Here is a 14,272-nt window from a genome sequence, read left to right as displayed (position 1 = left end):
GGTCTGAAAACTGGGCTGCCTGTGATTCAGTCTGTGCCTGAGTTCTAGTCAAGCCATCCTCTAGTGTACTGGTTCGCTCTTCCACCAGTGTCAGTCTCGAGTTTATATCCGTACAGGCTTTAGCCATTTTTCTAGTGGCACCCTGAATTTTTTTTTTTGCTAATCGATTCTTCTTCCCATCCATTTGAGTCTTCTCTTGCAGTTGCTTGATAGATTCATAGATCATTTTCAAGGAGGGCTTTTCAATTTGTGTCATTCTTGTATTAGTGCAAAAACAACAACTGATGGACAGAATGTTGCACAATGGCAAAACATTCACCGCCAATCACAGATCTGGGTTTAATCCATCGTTATTTTGTTCACCACACCACCCCAGTTCAGACATGGGTATATGCAAATCAGTCTTGACCCTGTGCCTCATGGGAACAGTCCAGCCCGAACTGCCAAGCCATGTCTTCCTTGGACCAGAATCAAGCATCCTAGGACAGGTTTCTAGCTATCAGCCGTCATCAGCCAGGGTAGCTTGATTCCAGTGGCATGGAGAGCACGGGACTCACGTCTGAGCATACCCGTCCCACTCGGGGTGACAAATGCAAAAACAACAATTGATGGACGGAATGTTGCACAATGGCAAAACATTCACCCCAGTCACAGATCTGGGTTTAATACATCGTTATTTTGCTCACCACACCACCCCAGTTCAGACATGGCCATATGCAAATCAGTCTTGACCCTGTGCCTCATGGGAACAGTCCAGCCCTAAATCACCAACACTGAACTAAGAAGCCAGAAGGTGCAAGACAAACTCACTTCTCAAAGTACTTCCAAAGAAAGTCACAAGGGAGACTTCTCTATTTTGTGTTTATCCATAGAGGAGAAGTCTCCCTTGTGACTTTCTTTGGAAGTAATTTGAGAAGTGAGTTTGTCTTGCACCTTCTGGCTTATCAGTTCAGTGTTGTTGATTTAGATTTTAGTATCGCACAGACGTTGCACATATGTGTGGTGGCATGTTTTTTAGTCTTTTAGTGTTTGGGCTGACACCATGGGTGTGGATCACTATTGTTGCTTTATGTGTTGAGCAGACGATACCTCTTGTAAATACAGGGATGAGAAGTACATATTTTTATTGTATTAGATTTAGATGTGCAACAATACCGTCCTGACGATGGTCCCGAGGATCTTTTAGACCAACGGGGAAGCGAAACGTCAACGCTTAACACCGTTTTGCTTATATGTTGATTGTACAGTACGCAAATTGTATGAAATGTTTTGTTTAATTTCTACTAATATGGTGTTTTGATTTTCCATATGTACTCTGAGCAAAAGGTGTTTTGTATACTACGGATAATTGACTAGAGAATTCCAGTAGTATGTCCGTTGCCAGGCTATAATTTACACCGAAAAGCTGTGTTGAATACAATAACCTTTTATATAAACTGTGGTATTTTTGAAGGAACTCCCTGTATGAACATATTAATGATCACTATTGTGACGTCAATTTAAATAACAATTGTTGTGAAATGTTTCCTCTAGGGACAATATGATTTTGTGATTGATTATACCCAGTCCCGAGGGGATTATTGGGTGGCTCTATTGTATTTAGCACATGCTATTTGCTGCTTACTCGCCCTGCCCATAACGGACGTTGCACTCTGGAAGTCATAGGGGTATTTCAGACTTATATTGCATAACTAGTACGATATGCAGTAATATTGCCAGTACTATATCAACTTCGCCACTACATAGGATACCCCAATATCACCATAGCAGGATAGGGTCAGTTAAATGTAGGTTAATATGTAGTTATGATACTAGAACTGGGCCAATAAATATATTCATACAGAAATAGGAGAGCAAGGGTATTTAACAAATTGTAAAGTAAAATATGTAATAACAAATTTCCTATAATTTAAAGTAGAGGGCATATAAACTTACAGGGATATGTTTTATAAATATATAATAATAGGTTACCCAAGAAAATAATGATATTAAAAGTATTATAAATAAGATGAAAGATTATGAAGTAAAAGCTACCTTAGGGGTCAATTCCGATTCTGGTAAGAAAACCGTCCTACGATTCGTATTTGTAGCCGTTTCCGTACGAATCGTACAAAGCCATCCGAATTGCGTAGTACGATCCGTTTCCAAACAATGCGTCCGAATGTTTACGAACCTTACGAAAAAACAAGCGAAGCTCCATACGATACGTACTCGGGGTGTGAACCGTACGATTTGTAAACATGCCGTACAACCCGCCAAATACGATCCGGACCAGGCATCGAGTACGCGATTCGTACGGAAAGCAGCAAATGAGCAATTCGTACGGAGAACCACACATACACATACGCACCGTACCCCTGCGATCATGGGGGTACACACCGTACCCCTATGCTCTGCACCCCTACGCACCGTACACCTACACACCGTACACCTACACTACGTACACCCATGTACCGTACCCCGATGTGACCTACCCCGATGTACCGTACCCCGATTGTACCGTACCTCGACGCACCGTACCAGTTTGCACAGTACCCTGTGATCATGGGGTGCACTCGCGTACCCCGGGGAGTCCGTTCCACACGTTAGAGTGGAAATGTGCTTTTACGGATGTTTTAATGTCCTGTAGAGAAAGAGTCGTACGGAGTGTCGTACTGACGAATCGTACTTGCTGGTTTGTAAAAAGCTGCCTCGATCCATACGAACATTGCGTACTGCGTGCTCAGAGTGCGATCCGTACGGTTTCTTGAATCGTACGGTCTTTTGTACGATTCATACGGAGAACTGCATTGAGTACACTTCGTACTACATTGTACGTACGGGTACTCTTCTGGGTACGAATTGTATGGAAAAAACACCCTTTCGGACTCGATTTTACCGAATCGGAATCGGCCCCTTAATGTAAGAGAAAGGAATGATATGAAGGATAATAATATAATGGTAGAATAACGTACCTGTACAATATAGTGGTAATCTAAATAAATGGGTCGATGTTATGAAGGTTAATTTACACCCTTACAAACCGTAAGAAAAATAGATTCGGAAATATCAAAAACATATTATAGTACCTGCATACACCTAAAAATGCATACTTCTCTGACAAAGTGCAGTTAGGAGATTGCATTATGAAAGCAAAGGACAGGCATTTTCAGTGTAGCTAGCCTTCATTTTCTTACGTAAGTACCACAATATTTCCTGAATCGTAGTAAATAAACGGCGATACTTAAAGGGATTTTCGGGATTTGTGTCTATCAATTAGGGGCGAATGGTACCCAGTAAAAGATCCACAGGATATTATCAATTTTCTTTATAGTAACAATTCAGTTTCTGGCCACTTGGTGGCGGGATATGCAAGCATATGAAGCTATGAATGCTCCCAAGCAGCAGAACTCATGTTAAAGGAAAGCAGCTCATTCACGACAGCCCTAATGTCCCTGTACCAGTGCTTAATACGTGCAAGCAAATAAATAAAGAATGCCAGTGCCCAAAACTTATTTTAGGAGGCGGACGTCTGCTATCACCACTGGTGAGGATTACTTTAAACGCTGTGGTAGCCAGCACTTACTTTGTTGTATTTTAAACTAACAAAAAAAGTGGTGTATCATCATATGCAGCCACCGTTTTTACTCTGACAACCAGGTTGTGTCAGCAGTCGCTTTGCTGTGGTGTCACTCACTCTACTCTACTCTGCTGTGAGAGCACTCACTGCGCTCTTCTGTCACAGTGAGTGCTGGAAGGGAACACATTGATTGACCATGCACAAGCCAGCGCAGTTAGCTCCAGGATTTCCCTGTCGCCTCGTGATGTTCCTCCTTTGGGACCGGCAGTGGTAGTCTAGCTGTAGGATAGATGGTTTTCTCGCCTTCAGACAAATGACTGACATTGGCAGATGCGGGGACAAGACAGTTCACGCAGAAGGTGGGGGTCACACCAGTGTGGTCTGAGACGTAGAATACAGATAGGACAGAGATCGGTTGGGGACAGAGCAGAGACACCTCAGGTGGGCAGAACAGAGATGCATCGTATGGGTAGAGCAGAGCTACACGATTTGGGCCACTCCTGGGCTAGACACTCATTGCTTGCAACATTGACGCTTCCATGGCTGTATTGGTGTGCAGTAATTAGTGGTGTACAATAAGCATCTTAAAGTGCCCAATGAACAATGCACAGAAAGTGGTTAGGGTGCAAAGTGAGAAGTTAGTAATATGCAGTAAACAGTGCACAGTGATCACTGAGCATGTGGTGGTGTGAGTTTACACTACGCAACTTATAATGTACATTGAGCATGCTGCTCCAGTGGGTGCTTTCAAAGTAATGTACACTGATCAATGAGTGATGCATGAGGCTCACCCAGCAGAATGTGTTGCACAATGACTTATAAGCAGTGTGTACTGGGTGGTGAGCAATGTGCAGTGACTACTGAGCAGACTGCAGAGCCTCGGAGTGGGCAACCCAACAAATGCACTGGGAGAGCCAGAGGCGAGCCAAGGGTTTAGATTGACTCGAAGAGCCAGCGCACAAGCCACATCCTGAAAACAGTTGCCATAGAAATCATGCAACTAACACATTTGAGAAAAATCTCTTTAAAATGAAAAAAAAACGTATTTGTTTAACATGCAGAGGCTTAATGCCATTAGTGAACTAGGAGGTAAGTCAGCTGTCTATGTACTGCATATGTGGACTAGACTAATTATACATGGAGTAGCATTCTGTTTTTTTAAACCCAACACGTGGAATTTTGTACATTGCACATCGTCAACTCCATTATTTGAAGCTGCTTGCAGTGTGATAATGAATAAAAAGGCGGCTCAGTGAAATAAAGCATGTGCCTGTTCGGGGTTGTCTGTACACTGTACACAACATGCATTGTCACAGTCTCCCCCTACAACGGTAGAGATCACTTCAGCTTCTGTGGCGCTTTTTTGGCTACCACTGATCTGAGGGTGACTGGATGTTTTTGTGCTGCTTTTGTGTTTTAAAGAAACTGGTATAATAAAGAGCTGTGCAGCATTTGGGGGCAGGCAGCCATAGTCCACGTCAAGCAGGTATTCAAAGGAAGGTGGTGAAGACACCTCCTTTTTAGGTCGAGCCTGCTAGACAGCGCATGCACTGTCTGCTGCAAGGCTTATTGTGTCTTACCAAGAACATAGCGGGGCTTGGAGCCCACCCATTGCTTACCATTGGTTGGATTGCCTTGTCACTCTCACTTGCCTGCTTCTTATTCTTGTGCCAGCTTGTCAATCTTGTGTTTGTCCCTACCATGGTACATCGCCTCTTTACAGTCTCTTTGATTGACTTTCATTGCTGTTTCCACTGCTTACTTTAGCAAGCACTATTTTGTGTACGTGAAGCACTCTACTAGAGCGCATTTTTATGTGCCATCTCCCTTGTGTACATCTCTCTCCCCGCATTCCATGTTGCTCTCATTTGCCTGACTAGTTCTCCCTGCGGTCTTCCATCTTGCACTCACCCGTGTGCTTCTCCCCATTGCTACCTGCCATTCATGCCTTCAGTGTTTATTTCTCCAAATTCCCTTGTTGCTTTCATGTCCCTTCTAGCCCTCCTCCCTCCCCCCACCAGTTGTTTTGCTGTTGGGCCCCCACCCTTTCTGTGCTTATTCCACTCCCCCCTACCTCCCTGCGTTGCTTTGCTGTTCACTCTCACCCTCCTCCATGTTGCTTTTCTGAGCACTCCACCACCCCTGTGTTGTTTCCCCTCTCCACGCTGACTTAAAAAAAAACGTTTCCACTGTTTATTTCCTTTTTAGATGCCAATCCAAATCAGATCTGCAACTAAAAGGGGTGGGGTGGACGCACATGTGTCATTATGCAGGCACAGGCATGTGTGGTGTGCACGCCTACAAAATGAAACAGGTGCAGCGGCAAAGGCTTTTGTGTGTGTTTTTCTTTTAAACATTAATGGCTGCACAGCATTGCGGATACTGGGCATCGTGGCTAAAAAAACTTTTGGCAACCCCAATAGATCACACAGGCGAGACCTATTGGCGTTGCCAATGCTTGTTTGCATGAAGACTCCCTGGTGCCTCGTTGGTAGATAGTTAATCTCAAAACAAATAGTTTGACATGCCTATGAGTGCAGCAGACAGCACAGTAGGCTGGCCTATGAATCTAGTTGGAGCAGCATGAAGACGTGATGAGTTTCATGAATGCCTAGGCTCAGAGAGACAGGCAGTCTTCAGAATTTTAAATGAGGCTGCCTGCAGTTTGAGGGACCACAATAATCTAGATCATATCCCCTTAAATAAGTGCCAGTGTTTCCCACCTGTACAATTTAAGTATTGCCCTCCTCATCTGCTAACCGAAGTACAGTCTGACCACGCTGCATGCATAGTACATATTCCCCCCCCCCCCCCCCCCCCCGTGAAGTCACGGTCCAAGTCTTATTCTCTTAGCCTCCTTATATTATAGCCTTAACTGACTAGTTGTCTTGTTTTGCTTTGTGATTTTTCCAGGCCTGCCTCCAGGAGCAGGGTGGAGCGCCGTGCTACCCACCACCCCACATCTATTGCCACCAAAGCTGCCATCCTTGAGAAGGTGAGCCAGGTCTGTCGGATCCAGAGGGCGAAGGAACGAGTGGAACGACACAAGCTGTCACGCAAGGCCATGCAGCGACAGAATCTCACCAGGGAAGTGCATTCGCGGCGGGCTAAGCACTTCAGCAACTTTGTCTACCAGCCCAGCCAGCGCGTCTACAACTACTAGCCCTGCTTCAGGGAGTTTACAAAAGGGGCATTAACCGCATTTGGAGCACCACTACCCGCCCCTCTTTGGGGTAGTGGTTCTTTAGTCTTTCCCCCTCCCACTAGTCATTTCCCTTTCTGAGAACACCCCTTTTTTGTTTTGATGTATTTGTAAAAAACAGCTGTGCTGGGCCGCAGAAAATGGTGCTTTTCTGGTCTCAGATGGCGGCCCATCAACACTATGCCTCCCTGTTTTAACTCTTTCTAACTTTTCACTTTTGTTTGTAACACCCTGGCTCAGGTTTGCAGTCGGAGTTCATTGGTAAATGTAGAAACTGAACTTGCAACCTGCTGTATGATGTGCTTTGTTCGGAACTCCAAAACAGATTACCCCCCAGCTGCAGTGCGGAATGTAGTGTGTTCACCATCTCAGTCTACTACTAGTTCCTAAAATCCACCTTCCCGTCCATTCTGTTAACTGTTGTTCTAATTTCAAGCCCCATGATCCATTTGGGTGGATTTGATCACCAGAAGTGGCTTGTAGTGTGGCATGCTGAGCAGTATGGCGAGATGGCCGACTTTGTGGCAAGATCTGCTCACAAAACAACACCTCATTGGTTATCTTCCATATAAGCTAGCATTGAAAGTGAGAGCAGTTTGCTACTCGGAACTGCGTTATGGAACATCATGGGAAGTACATCTGTGATGCCACAGTAACACTACAGAGAGGTTCGGTCTCTGGTGAAGAAACACTTATTTAGATCAGAGATCCCCCCCAGAGTGACTCTTTAAATACTAATAATAGTGGTGAATCTTTTAATGAACAATCCCTTCTAAGATGTCTGATTTATATACGACGTTTATAACCGAATTATTATTCACTTCCAGTTCTCATTTTATCAACCTCAGAAGGATGAAATGTTGAGTCAGGCCTAATGAGATTCTGACCTTTGGTCAACAGGTCACACACAGAGTTTCCAACAGGTCCATTAACAAATTAAGCTATCCAACAGGTAGGACCATAAGTCCTGTCCAACCCTGAACTCAAAATAGGATATTCCATCTGGTCATTCTACAGTTAGAAAAACAAGGTGTGGGTCTTTGCTTTTACCCAGTTTCTTTCAGGCACATGGATAGCCAACACCTGTCCTGTTGAAAGACTTGTAGAATGAGGTGGCTAGTTCATGCTGCCCATTTTATGCCCTAAACTGGTGTCTTGACAAAATTTGAGAGTGTCTTCTAGCATAGGCAGATAACTTGCTTTATATAAATCTTCAGTTATGTAGTGGTGGGAGGTTTATCTTGGTGTATTATATGAGCAGTAGATATCCATCCATACATAGTTGGAGGGTGGCAACATCTGGCTGCAGATAGGGAGGCTTCCAGGGAAGCAGCAGTACTCACTGGAACTGTTGAAAGGGCACAGTGATTCCCAGTATGAGCTGTCCATCCAGATGTTATTTTGTATTTTTATAGTTAGAATATTTCTTACCCACACTATAAATGCTGAATACGATTACCAGAATCCAGGACTGTTCACACCTTATGTAGCACCCTGTGATACCTCTGACCGACTTTCCCTATTTTTAGTGTCTGGTATCCCCCCTGGCTTTCTTGGCTTCAGGGCCTGAACTAGTTGTTCCTTTTTAGGTCGAGCCGGGGCAGCTCATGCGCTGCTCTGTGAGGCATTCTGTATTGAGGTAGGGACTTTAAGCTCCGCCACATTTTTCATTGGTTTGTGTCATTGCCCACTTTAAACTGTGGCTGTTCATTGATCAATAGGCTTAGTAGTCCCTCCTTAGTACCGCCTTGTCTAATTTTGTAACCTCTCATAATGACACCCCCTGTTGCGTGGGTTGTTGCTCGGTAGGCTTTAATTACAGTCTCCAAGCACTATTTTCTCAAGTAGCTTTGTCCTGCCTGTTGTGTAGGAAGGACACGCTCTCTCCTAACACTTTTTTTATTTTTATAGCACGCATTTGCAATGCAATAGGTCTCGCATTTGTGAGAGTTTAAGCTATTGGCATTGTAAATGACAATGCCGCTAATTTATTTGTTTTAAACACAACACATTAATAAAAGGCATTGTCATTTACAATGCCAATAGCTCAAACTCTCATAAATGCGAGACCTATTGCATTGCAAATGCTTGTTTGATGTGGTTCAAGGAATAACTACAAGCAGTCTTCAGTCAAACTCCTGATTAGTTGTTATGTCCTCCTCCGAGGCCAGCCCTTAGTAGTCTACAAATAGCGGTCACCCTTCCTACTGAAGGAGAAAGCTAAGCCCTGCGTAGTATCCAGCAGTCGGTAGGCAGGATAAGTAGGGCCTTCTAGATGCATACTTGCTTCACATCTGGAGTTAAAGAGGTAACTGTAGAAAAATCAATGGGGTGCCTGTTTCACATTTGGTTGGGAGGGGGGCTCCTTTCTGAAGTGGGTAGGACTGCTGCAGCAAGAACAGGCTAATTGCGTAATTCTTTTCAGAAGTCCCATAGAGGGCATACACCCACACACTCACTACCCACTCGTACAGTGAGAGTACCACGTTAATTTCCGAGTTGAAGAAATCCCGTGGAGACGTCGCCGCCAAGTAACAAAGAGCGCCTGTCACTTGGCAGTCAAGCCAAATCCTGGCCCGAGTACCCTACCACCGCCACCCCCACAGGCACACGTACGCGCTCTTGCCTCTGTTGTGATCTCCCACACCAACATTATCAGCTTGGTTCATTTAATTTATTTTCTAGAGATTAATCAACCTCAGCTGTTTTTATTTATTTATATGTAATAAAGTATATTTATTGCCAAAAATAATTTACGTGACGTACGGGTTAAATGTCGGAAAGCAGTAATGTGAGGGAAAGGGTTGTGAGTGGAGGCTGGCTGACCAAGAAGTAACAAGCACTTGCCTAGCATTTCAAAGCTACCCAAAATGAATATTCAGTAGCGAGGGTGACTACCTGCAAGGCAGAGTGCATGATGGGAGTGTGTATCATCATACAGGCGTTGCTGGAAGTGACTGAAAGAGCGCACAGAGCCTAGTTGGTCTAAAATAAATTACCTGTCCTATCCCACAAGTACAGGTGGCCCGTAGGATCGAGTTACGTGTTGGCCCTTTGCCAGATATGATATAATTATCTTGACCTACGGCCCCAGACTGACACCATTCAATTACAATAATTGGGAATAGGTAGCTATAGCTGCTCTGGGGTCGTTTTTCACACTCGATTCTCACAGGGTCCTTCAGGCTGAGGATAGTCTCTCTTCTGACTCTTCATGGCAGTCTTTGTTTCTTTCCTTCATTTCTTCTGCTGCATCCATCCCACTTGAAGACTGAAATCCGTCTCCTCATCAACGCCACAGTTTTCACTCTTGCAACCCAATCCATCTGTGTTGTTTAATTGGGCAGTATTTTTAGTTTGATATTGCTGAGCTTTAATTGTCCCAGGAAGTTATTTTCCTCAGCTTTTGACTTAAGTGCAGTGTTAGGGGACCATTAAAACGTCCCAACGTGCTTTGAAGGAGGAGTGCTGATACAGCAGAAGGCATATGTATGTGGTAGATGGTGGGAGACGAATGTGTAGAAGGTGGAACGATGTTGGAGGAAAGGTGGGAACCAAAGATGGCTGAAAAGGAAGAGTATTCAAAACACAATGTGCACAAGGAGGTGTTACAGACAGGAAATTGCGCGGCACTTGCACTTACCCTGGAAAGCTCTGGCCTGCATTAGAAGTTAACAGTAATTGTTCACACTCTCTGTAGCCTTTTGCCCATCTCCAAAGACATCCCCTTCAACATTCTTGAAACAAAACATTCAAAAACATAGGGATCTTTCTTCTAGTGCTAATAACCCATGATAGGTCCCACATTTTGTGTGTCTTGTAGATTACTAAACGGTCTTTGATATTTTCGGAGTGGACAATGCTCTTGTTGGTCTTGCAGCACTCAAAGGTATGGCCCCGGAGCATCACATGTAATTCAGAACAAACCCGAAAAGCAGAGGCATGCAAGCAATACCATTTGAGAAGTAAGCAGAGGCCTTACAGAGTTTGAGGTGTTACAGAAAGGAGTGGTGACAGGTGAGATGAGCCAAACGACCATCAAGAACCATGATATTACGAACCCAACACACATTTGTGGCTCCCTCAGCTGATAGTCCCTCTGAGACAAACTTCCTATATTTCTTTTTCTCAAGGCACAACATTGCAAACTCAACAAACTTCCAGATGATCTGGTTGTTGTTTAGTGTACGTTCGTGTGATAGGTGAGACAGTTCTGCCATCTTTAAAGGTTGTCTACTGGTTACTGGGTAGCATGGATTCATCAAACGACAACCAGTTCCTACTGGATTTGAATAAATGTGTGGAGCGGAATGTTCCCCAAACACAGACATGCTTATGAGTACCCATTATTATTGAGTTCTAAATATTGCTGTATAAAATTGGTTAATCATTTTGTAGTACTATGGGTGGATCAGCCCTGATTGTCATTGACTTTCATTAACACCTGCCCGCCGATGTAACCGGGCAAAATATGTCCATCCTCTTCTGGTATTCTGATTGCGTCACCCTTGGTGGCAGGGATTAGGTATTGAGGTTTAGTAGGCCATTAACTGTTATCACACATTTCTGTAAGTTTAAAAGATTGCCAGGCCTGTTCGTGGTAATAGTTCAGTAGATACCAAGCATAGCACCACCTCTGTCTGTCCTGTCGAGGTAGAGATAACGATCTTGGAGGCTGGCACGAAGCACTGCCGTCACTACAAGAAGTGAATCTAGAAATGGGTGTGTATTTTAAAAGTGGTTGTTATGTGGGTAATCATCCATTTCACTGTCTCCCACAAAGGACCGTTCCCTCCCTTCAAACTGAGGTGGGGCTCCACCAAAGACCTGAAGATACAGCCCTTGTCAGAGTGACCTCTTTTTAATTTTGAATTCACTTCTTGAACACGAAGCTGATCAGATTACCGTTCCGTTTGACGAACCTTAAACTAACAACATGGTTTCCTGATGACTAGAGGTGTCCTGGTGACACAGGCCTTTGTTACACTGCACACATGAATGAGGAGGTAGGATATTCTTCGGAAATCTCATCGTTCCAGCCTGCCCTCTTCATGTGTGGTTGTTATTTGTCCTGAGATGCATAACTTTTTTTTGCAATAATGCCTGGCGGGTTAGGGCATTTTCTGGTCAAGTAATGACCAGGTGCCCAAAATATTTGACAAAGGGGGGCTCTTAAACGTCCTAAGAATTGTAGGGCCCAACCAATTGCAGCAAAATAAATGTTTGCCATTATGAACCTTGGGCACGATTCAAAAATACAAAAAGGTGGTTTCACTGGGGGTTACCAGATGAAGAGTCCTTTCCTTGCCATTAGGTCCACGCAGGACAAGGCGACTAATGGGTTTCAGAGACTTTAGCATGAGTTACCATCCTATTGTCTCAGCCTTGATTATAGTTTTCATTAAATTGAAATTCTATCTCGCAGTACTCCTGGTGAAAACCTGTGGAGTATGGTTGCTCGACTCCCTTAACTAAACCCGTTTTGCACGTGAAAGTTACCAGAAGATCTGAAGCATTTTTCTGCCCCCCTGTGGTGCAATCTAAAGGCGCTTTAGGTTGCACCGGTCTCCAACGATGAGGCATGCAGAAGCGAGATTTTTTGCAGTACTGACGGAGACAGCAAGCTTTGGAAGCATCTCTCTGCAATCATTTTGGAAGGGCAGTGGAGGCGATGGACTGGTCGGTCAGAGTTGCTCTCAACAGGAAATTGGATAAGAATAGATTTCTCTGTATCCGACCCAGAAATCGATTAGAATAGAAAGAGCATAACCTGGCCCTTCTAGTAAAAAGTTATTATTGAATAGTTTAATTGATTAATTCACGCTGTATTTTTCTGTGTCGGATAGATTGTTATGTCTATGCAGATTCTTTTGTAGATATATTTATTTGTGGAGCAGTATCTACCCCATGGCCAGTTAGATCATGCCAAAGAACACCCGTTTTGTGGATTTTTCTTGCATTGCAGGAGCCTGACCTCTGCTATTGCCTAAGCAGTCCTATGTTTGGACTCATGTCGCCAATCAGGAAAATTTAGGTTCTGTTTCACGCTTATTTCAGGACTTCAGTGTTGGTGTTTGTACTGCTAAACCTGAATGTGTGCTTTTGAATAGGTTGACGGAAGCCTCCAAACCACAGACTCCAAGGAGAGATACACTTCGAATTTAGACACCCTGGTAACCCCAAAGGGTTTATTGAATACTTACTTGTGATTTTCACTCAAACAATTCCTTTACACACCTAAGCTCCTTACAAAAGGGACTCGGAGATCAGTAGAACATTAGTCTATTCCCCATGTTTTGAGTACTCCCCATTAGTGCTCAAAACATGGGGAATAGACTAATGTTCTACTGATCTCCGAGTACTCTATATTGTCCTAGGCTCTGATTAATCTTTACAACCCTAAATTCAAGAAAAAATTAAATCAAACAGTATACCCGTAAGGCGGGACAGTGCAACATGTCTGACATAAAATGAGCAGATAACAGCAGCAGACGTCCTAGCACAATTTTCGCCAGAACAGTACAACCACAACCCAGGTTGCACCCGACCCTAAAACTCTAAAATCACACCCAAGCAAAGGTGCTCAAACAACAAAAATGTGTAAATATTTTAGGAGTGGATGTGAGTTTGCATTCTGTTTTAACGACGTAATTTGGTGTGTGATGTGTTTGTGACGAACAGTGTCAAAAAACTGAAAGACAAAGTCTTTAGGAATATTTTGATGGCATCTTTTGCTATAGTTATTAGTTTGGGATTATCTCACGACCCCACCTGATAGGAGAAACAACCGCATGGACTCAGGGACGTAAAGTGTTTCTGTATTGTAGGATAGGGTGCACATATCAGGATTGCCTGGGATTCTGAGACTCTGTATGACGCTTAGGATACTAGAGTGCATATTCTAAATTACAAGTGTGACCTTGTAAACATTTTGTGTGCTCGATATTTTTTATAGCATGAACAGAAATAGCTTGCCACTGTTTACATGTTACTACTGCCTTTCAAGGAAACACAACTGTGAGACTTCCTTGCTCCACAAGAGAAAATGGGAAACACAGGAAGTCATGTCATAAATATTCTTAGCATGTGATGTGGGATGTGATGAAACATGGGTGATGAAGTTGTGCAGCTTGAATGATAATATTTATAATTCCAGTCCACTCCTGTTTCCAGAGAAGTCCTAGTTTTCCTGAGACATCGTTAATAACGCTAGGATTGTCTCATCTTGTGTTCACTAGACCTAGTTCTCTGAGTACACTGACACGAGTGAGCAGTTGGCTCTTACGAAAAGAGTGTTACGTTTCAAATAGTAATTATTCAGGGTTCCTCAGTACATTGAAGCTTCAAAAACAGTGAAAAACATATTGTATGTCTAAAATGTAAGATATCTTGGTTGTCCCGCAACACCAGTGTGGTCAGCACTGGGTATTAGTATGCCACCCAGTTTGAGCTTGGTTTGGTTCTATGACGTACTCTGGATGGGAAGGACATGGCGGGGTCAACTGGGGGAG

The 14,272-nt window shown here is 43.7% G+C and overlaps 1 protein-coding gene across 2 annotated transcripts in view; it reads left to right on the top strand.

Annotated features, from left to right (window-relative positions):
• LOC147669874 (tumor protein p53-inducible nuclear protein 2-like) overlaps positions 1–9,513 on the top strand; it is an 81,590-nt gene extending 72,077 nt beyond the window's left edge. Inside the window, exon 4 of one of the 2 annotated variants that reach the window (XM_086948185.1) lies at positions 6,473–9,513. In XM_086948185.1, coding sequence (XP_086804311.1) covers positions 6,473–6,722 — 250 coding nt within the window. In that variant the 3' untranslated portion in view covers positions 6,723–9,513. The remainder of the gene's footprint in view (positions 1–6,472) is intronic. The other variant, XM_086948184.1, reaches the window with a different exon arrangement.
• The last annotated feature ends 4,759 nt before the right edge of the window (positions 9,514–14,272 follow it).

The sequence above is a fragment of the Lissotriton vulgaris genome, unplaced genomic scaffold, assembly GCF_964263255.1.
Source record: "Lissotriton vulgaris unplaced genomic scaffold, aLisVul1.2 SCAFFOLD_898, whole genome shotgun sequence".
In the NCBI taxonomy this organism is placed as follows: domain Eukaryota; kingdom Metazoa; phylum Chordata; class Amphibia; order Caudata; family Salamandridae; genus Lissotriton; species Lissotriton vulgaris.
Note: the sequence above shows the minus strand (reverse complement) of the source record. Positions and strands in the feature narration are given on the sequence as shown.